Raw genomic sequence first — 7,750 nt, 5'->3', positions numbered from 1 at the left:
AGGTAGATAGATAGGTAGATAGATAGAAAAAAGAGACAAGAGCAGCACATAACAAAACAATTATGGGTACAGGGCCTACCAGGCAATTTTTCAAATGCCAATAATATAGAAAAAAGAGAAGGTAGGCAGCACTCCAATATTAAAGCTGAAAAATCAAACCTTTATTGGCCCATGATGTGACTGACGTTTCGGTTCCAACTGAACCTTTCCCAAGCCTTGAAAAAGGTTCAGTTGGAACCGAAACGTTGTCAGTTACATCATGGGCCAATAAAGGTTTGATTTTTCAGCTTTAATATTGGAGTGCTGCCTACCTTCTCTTTTTTTTTTCTAGATAGATAGATAGATAGATTTAAGCATTTTACTGTACTTTTAATTAATTGTCATTTAATCATTCAGGAGAAACATATCTAAGATTATGTTTTAATGTATAAATTATGGCACATATGTAAACATGGACACTAGAAATGTCTGTGTATTAGATATTTCTTAAAATATTTTTGAAATGCCCCTTGAATATCTTTGTTTCTCAAACTGTATATAAGGGGGTTTAAAAGAGGTGTTATGTTCGTATAGAACAGAGAGAAGAAACATTCTTTATCGGCACGCACATTAGATTGGGGGCGGAAGTACATAAAACTGCCACTTCCATAAAACAGTATTACCACAATGAGATGGGACACGCATGTCGACAAGCCCTTCATCTTCCCACTTCCTTTTGGAATAATGAGGACTGAAAACAAAATTTTTACGTAAGATCCAAATATCAATACAAAGCAGCCGAGCATTAGGAAGCTACCCACTGCAAAAAGAGTAGCCTCATTAGGAAGTGTATCAATACAAGAAATTTTTAACAAAGGCGGAATATCACAGAAGTAATGGTTGAGGACACTGGAACCACAAAAAGGCAATCTAAAAGTGTTAACAGTAAGAATTGCTCCATAAATGCTCCCAACTACACAGGCCCCAGCAACCATGCGGAGACAAAGCTCTTTACTCATAATGACTGAATATCTCAATGGATTACAGATAGCAACGTATCGATCATAAGCCATAGTGGCCAGTAAGGAAGACTCAGAGGCTGCTAAAGAAAGGAAGGCATATTGCTGGACAATACATGCTGGTAGGGAAATGGCTAAATGCTCTATTAATAAGTTTCCAAGCATTTGTGGAAGTGTGGTAGAGGTGAGGCAGATGTCTAAAAATGACAAATTTCTAAGAAGGAAGTACATTGGTGCCTGAAGATAATGATCCATTTTTGTGAGGACAATTATAACAACATTACCTATAACTGTCACAAGGTATATAATCAGGAATAAAGCAAAGTACAAGCCCTTGAATCTCAAGTCCTCAAAAGCAAAAAGGTAGAACACTTTTATATCTGTGCCGTTGCTCATGATGGCTGCTTTGGAAGGTAAATGAATGATTTGTTAAAGTCACCTCTGGGTTTGTATCTATCAGTCCTCGGGGTTTAATCCTGTCCAAGTAACAAATGCATGGTCTGTAAAAGCATACGATTGCCATACAATGAATCAAATATTTACCAGATCAGAGAACGACAATATAAATGCTTTTTTAAGGATAACGTTTGGCTTTCTCCATTGCTGAATGTTTGAAAAAGAGCTTATTGCTGAAACCATATTTGAAATACTAAAAATTAATGTGGTTACATTCAAGTAGCAGCATGTAAAGCAATAAGACTGATGCCTCTATTTATACACATGTTTGTCCCCTGACAATTGAATACTCCAAATCCCCTAGTCCTTGTCTCAAGAGATTTGACAGTTTACCATCCACCACTAATATATGAACTAGTGACACTTTCACACTTTCTCTCTTTCTGTTAATATGCCGTATTTTATATATATATATATATATATATATATATATATATATATATATCTATGGTGAGATGTAAACGTTTTGGCATGTTGAAGATCGAGTGATCTCTAAAAGGCATAAAGGTAAAGATGACATATTTCCTTTGTATTTTAGGAAAAAAAAAATATATTTTAATCTATTCCATTTAAAAATTACAAAAAGAGAAATGGGATGATGCAAAGGTTTTGGCGCCAATGCAGATTTTTGTGATCAAATAACTTTGACCAAGGTTTTAGACCTAAATTAGGCTGTTAGGGTTAGGGCTTGTTCACTATCATCATTAGGAAAGGCAATGTGATGCAAATTTCACATCTTTATCAAAGCAAACTCAGCGTCCGCTTACCTTCTGCCAAAAAACAACAGTCATAGGTTTTTCTAGGCAGCTGCCCAGCACTCTGAAAATTAAAATGGTGGAGGCCCACAAAGCAGGCGAAGGCTATAAGAAGATAACAAAGCGTTTCAAGTTGCCCTTTCCTCAGTTCAAAATGTAATTGAAAATGGCAATTAACAGGAACAGTGGAGATCAAGATAAGGTCTGGAAGACCAAGCAAAATTTCTGTGAGAGCTGCTCAAAGGATTGATAGAGCAGCAAATCAGAACCCCTGTTTGACTGCAAAAGACCTTCAGGAAAACTTAGCAGATTCCGGAGTTGTGGTGCATTGTAGAACTCTTTGGCCAAAATGATCAAAGGCACAAGTGCCGAAAAAAGGACACAAAATTTGAGGACTAGAATATCTCACCAACCATTAAAGCCTAACAGTCATTTTAATTTTTATTTCACAAAGCAAATAGTACACATGAAAATAAGAAACTCTGCAATATATCTTTTTTTATATATATATATATATATATATATATATATATATATATATATACAGTTAGGTCCACAAATATTTGGACAGTGACACAAGTTTTGTTATTTTAGCTGTTTACAAAAACATGTTCAGAAATACAATTATATATATAATATGGGCTGAAAGTGCACACTCCCGGCTGCAATATGAGAGTTTTCACATGCAAATCGGAGAAAGGGTTTAGGAATCATAGCTCTGTAATGCATAGCCTCCTCTTTTTCAAGGGACCAAAAGTAATTGGACAAGGGACTCTAAGGGCTGCAATTAACTCTGAAGGCGTCTCCCTCGTTAACCTGTAATCAATGAAGTAGTTAAAAGGTCTGGGGTTGATTACAGGTGTGTGGTTTTGCATTTGGAAGCTGTTGCTGTGACCAGACAACATGCGGTCTAAGGAACTCTCAATTGAGGTGAAGCAGAACATCCTGAGGCTGAAAAAAAAGAAAAAATCCATCAGAGAGATAGCAGACATGCTTGGAGTAGCAAAATCAACAGTCGGGTACATTCTGAGAAAAAAGGAATTGACTGGTGAGCTTGGGAACTCAAAAAGGCCTGGGCGTCCACGGATGACAACAGTGGTGGATGATCGCCGCATACTTTCTTTGGTGAAGAAGAACCCGTTCACAACATCAACTGAAGTCCAGAACACTCTCAGTGAAGTAGGTGTATCTGTCTCTAAGTCAACAGTAAAGAGAAGACTCCATGAAAGTAAATACAAAGGGTTCACATCTAGATGCAAAGCATTCATCAATTCCAAAAATAGACAGGCCAGAGTTACATTTGCTGAAAAACACCTCATGAAGCCAGCTCAGTTCTGGAAAAGTATTCTATGGACAGATGAGACCAAGCTCAACCTGTACCAGAATGATGGGAAGAAAAAAGTTAGGAGAAGAAAGGGAACGGCACATGATCCAAGGCACACCACATCCTCTGTAAAACATGGTGGAGGCAACGTGATGGCATGGGCATGCATGGCTTTCAATGGCACTAGGTCACTTGTGTTTATTGATGACATAACAGCAGACAAGAGTAGCCGGATGAATTCTGAAGTGTACCGGGATATACTTTCAGCCCAGATTCAGCCAAATGCTGCAAAGTTGATCGGACGGCGCTTCATAGTACAGATGGACAATGACCCCAAGCATACAGCCAAAGTTACCCAGGAGTTCATGAGTGCAAAAAAGTGGAACATTCTGCAATGGCCAAGTCAATCACCAGATCTTAACCCAATTGAGCATGCATTTCACTTGCTCAAATCCAGACTTAAGACGGAAAGACCCACAAACAAGCAAGACCTGAAGGCTGCGGCTGTAAAGGCCTGGCAAAGCATTAAGAAGGAGGAAACCCAGCGTTTGGTGATGTCCATGGGTTCCAGACTTAAGGCAGTGATTGCCTTCAAAGGATTTGCAACAAAATATTGAAAATAACAATTTTTTTTGGGTTTGGTTTATTTGTCCAATTACTTTTGACCTCCTAAAATGTGGAGTGTTTGTAAAGAAATGTGTACAATTCCTACAATTTCTATCAGATATTTTTGTTCAAACCTTCAAATTAAACGTTACAATCTGCACTTGAATTCTGTTGTAGAGGTTTCATTTCAAATCCAATGTGGTGGCATGCAGAGCCCAACTCGCAAAAATTGTGTCACTGTCCAAATATTTCTGGACCTAACTGTATATTCTGTATATACAATAGTAAAAAAGGGCATCCTCCTTTGCTGGGTTTTACAATGACCATTATAATATTCCAAATACCTCCATTTATGTTTTAAGGTAGAATCTATTTTGGTTTTTCACAGTGTGCGACTGTTTCCCTTTTTTGTCTTATATATACTGTATATATATATATATATGTATATATATATATATATACTACAGTTCAAAAGTTTGTGGCCACCCAGACAATTTTGTCTTTTCTATGAAAAAGCATACTTTTATTTATCAAGTGAGTTGCATAATGAATAGAAAATATAGTCCAGACATTGACTAGGCTAGTAATAATGATTTTTATTTGAAATAATAATTTTCTCTTTCAAACTTTGCTTTCCTCACAGAATGCTCCCTTTGCAGCAATTCCAGCTTTGCAGACCTTTGGTATTCTAGCTGTTAATTTGAGGAGGTAATCTGGAGATACTTTACCCCATGCTTCCAGAAGCCCCTCCCACAAGTTGGATTGGCTTGATGGGCACTTTTTGTCTACCATACAGTCAAGCTGCTCCCACAACAGCTCAATAGGGTTGAGATCTGGTGACTGGGCTGGTCACTCTGTTAAGGACAAGATTATGAACTATTAGGAGTATATATGGAGATATCCATAAAGAACAGGATTTAAGATGGTGTTTGAACTGTACCACACATATCTCTCTTGGCATAAGACTCAGACAGACAGAGTCTTGTGACAAGTGAATCATGCTGACATTGCTTAATATAAATGAGGAACCAAGCACATTACAGTATATTGTATATCACCGAATAAGCTGTTCTACTTTATCCAATGGGAGACGTGTTACGTATTCTTGGCACCTAGCCAATAATTCTGTTTAAATATTTATACAACTTCCGTATTAAAATCAGTCTTACTTTCTATTCATATCCAAGTTCGTCTCTGGTGTGTGTGATAGAGAGTGTGGTATGCATGCTACCACAAGTGACTCATAATTTGGACTGCAGACAGTTTAAGAGGGATGCAAGACTAGATTGCATCACAGTAAATTTATGGCCAACATTAACAGTGGTGCCCAACGAACCTTAGGACGGAGCTCTTGATTGCGGACGGCCGTGCTGACACCTTGAGTCGAAAGGCAACTACGCGACGAGGAATGGAGATGCGCACTCCATATGCAGGTGAGAACATTTGTATAATCTCACCTTGCAATCCTCATGCGTGTACTTGCATTTCGAAGGGGGGGTTGGGCTGTCCCAGTCTAGACACCTAATGACCGCCATCTCGCATGAGATAAGCCGTCCTAAGAGATCCCACACCAAGGTGGTCAGGTTCACCTTAAGCTGTCTGTATAAATGTAATTCTAAATCACATGAAATGTAATGTGGTTTGAGGTTTTTGTCTGCTCTTTGGAGAAAACAGAAGTTTTAAGTTTCGTTTTTCTCTAACGGTAGAAGAAAATGAGAAAGTTGTTATATACACTGGTTATATAGGTATATATGGTTATATCTGCAGGTGAGATCAGCCACCTGGATGGTATATATAGTGTCCTTATTGTTATGTCATTGTGTTTACCTGTTGAAACCTGTTGAAGCGTGTGGCTGTTTGAAGCAAGCAGAGATAGTTACGTGCTACTGAAGGGAAAACAGGAAGTCCTGTGCTTTGTTCGCTTATGCCAGAAATGAGGAAGTGTCACGGTGAATAGCAGCAGAATTAATTGAAACTTGTACTTTGTAAGGAAACTAGTTAACTGTTTATGTATACTGCTGTGTATACTGCGAGATACACTGGTGTGTGACATGTCCAGTCGATAGTCAGTAGTTGATAAGGCTGAAGGCCAGATACAGAGTTATGGTAAGAGCCCTGACTGTATCCTGGTGCGTCCCCCACAGAGAGGAGGCGATAGGGGGGTTGACTTTGGTTTTGGCCAGTACAGAGTTATGGTAAGAGCCCTGACTGTATCTGGTGGAATTTGATGTGTTCTCCGCGATCCTAGGTACGAGGAACATTGGCAGAATCCCTTGACTTTAGTCTTAATCATTGAGTATTGATGTTCTGGACGGACTGTTCAAATAAGGTGTATATAGTGTGAACAGAGGTTACTAGTACTTGAAGTAAGATATAGTGAGGGTGAATTTAGTTATTATCACCCACGTGACACTTCTTCCTGGTAGGACAACCCGTTTCTGTTGTGGGTTTGTGGACTAGGATAGAAATCTTGGTATTCTGTGGATGTGTATAGTCGCTGGTCCAGGAGAGAAAGTGTATTACGGCACAGACCAGACATCCAGGTTGACGTGTTAGTTTTAGGTCGTGTACCCTTTAAGCATGGGGTCTAATCAATCTACACCGATCAAGTTAACGGCAGAAGAATTAGTAAGTGAATGAGAAGGAAGGAAATATGTTAAAAATATGAAGTTGCTCCTGAAGGTGGCAGAGATCACTGCCAAGAGGGAGATTAGAGGAGCAAGAATGGAAAGATGTCTTGTTAAATAAGCGAGGGATTTTGAAAGATAAAGATCTCCTTATGGATACTGAGGCATGGTATAGAACGTCAAAGGACGTTAGAAAATTGGCATGGAAAGAGGAATGGGATGGAGATAGTAGATATTTCTATATTGCACCAGCTCAGAAAATGGCACCTCAGGAAGTGGCCAAGCCCATTAGGAAGCAACGCCCCCCTCCTTATGTGTCGTCCCCAGAGGGTTGGACTTGTGTAGTTTGTCCCCCTGCCCACCAAACGCCCTCCCTAGCCTCTCCAGACATCATTTCAGGTCGGGCCGCACCTAGTTCCCTTTTCCAGCCATCTTAAGTCCCAAGGCCACTGGCCTATTTGTTGCTGGAGCAACAGAAGCCACCGAGGGGGGGGGCAGGAAGATGACAATGATTTAACAATGATCCACCCCACCATCAAAACTGTCCCCAGCAGAGACCAAACACACAATCTCCAGCTATAGAGGTAAACCACAGGTGCTGTCCTTATTTGAGGACGTCAGCCCACACATGGCATCGCACCATTATTCCTATAGTCCCGGACAAGAACGCCCTAAATATGTGACATGGAAGCCTCAGGAGCCTGCAGTCCTTGTGAAGGAACACTAAGATATATACACCTATGAGTGACGTGTCATCAATAATTGATGTTTGATAAGGCCCGAGAGCCTGGTCCTCAACGGAAAGAGGATGTGAATGGGGGATTTTAAAGGTACTGGTGCAGAGTTATAAAAAGTGGGTGAAAGAGCCCTGACTGTTACCTGGTACGGTTTTCCTGCTAAGCAGTGAGTTGAACGTTGTATGCATACTCACTGGTCTTGTTTTAGTGGATGTCAATGTATTCTTACCTAGAATTGAATACATTG

The 7,750-nt window shown here is 39.7% G+C and overlaps 1 protein-coding gene across 1 annotated transcript; it reads right to left on the bottom strand.

Annotated features, from left to right (window-relative positions):
* Positions 1 to 458: 458 nt before the first annotated feature.
* On the bottom strand, positions 459 to 1,394 carry LOC142245911 (olfactory receptor 2D3-like). Its single transcript, XM_075318946.1, has one exon. It carries the CDS (start codon positions 1,392 to 1,394, stop codon positions 459 to 461), a length of 936 nt encoding a protein of 311 aa, XP_075175061.1.
* Positions 1,395 to 7,750: the final 6,356 nt, after the last annotated feature.

The sequence above is a fragment of the Anomaloglossus baeobatrachus genome, chromosome 1 (assembly GCF_048569485.1).
Source record: "Anomaloglossus baeobatrachus isolate aAnoBae1 chromosome 1, aAnoBae1.hap1, whole genome shotgun sequence".
NCBI lineage: Eukaryota > Metazoa > Chordata > Amphibia > Anura > Aromobatidae > Anomaloglossus > Anomaloglossus baeobatrachus.
This window is presented reverse-complemented; position numbering and strand designations above follow the sequence as displayed.

Bases quoted from the DNA above. Each gene is read 5' to 3' on its own strand.
- LOC142245911 (XM_075318946.1), bottom strand. From the start codon at position 1,394: ATGAGCAACGGCACAGATATAAAAGTGTTCTACCTTTTTGCTTTTGAG.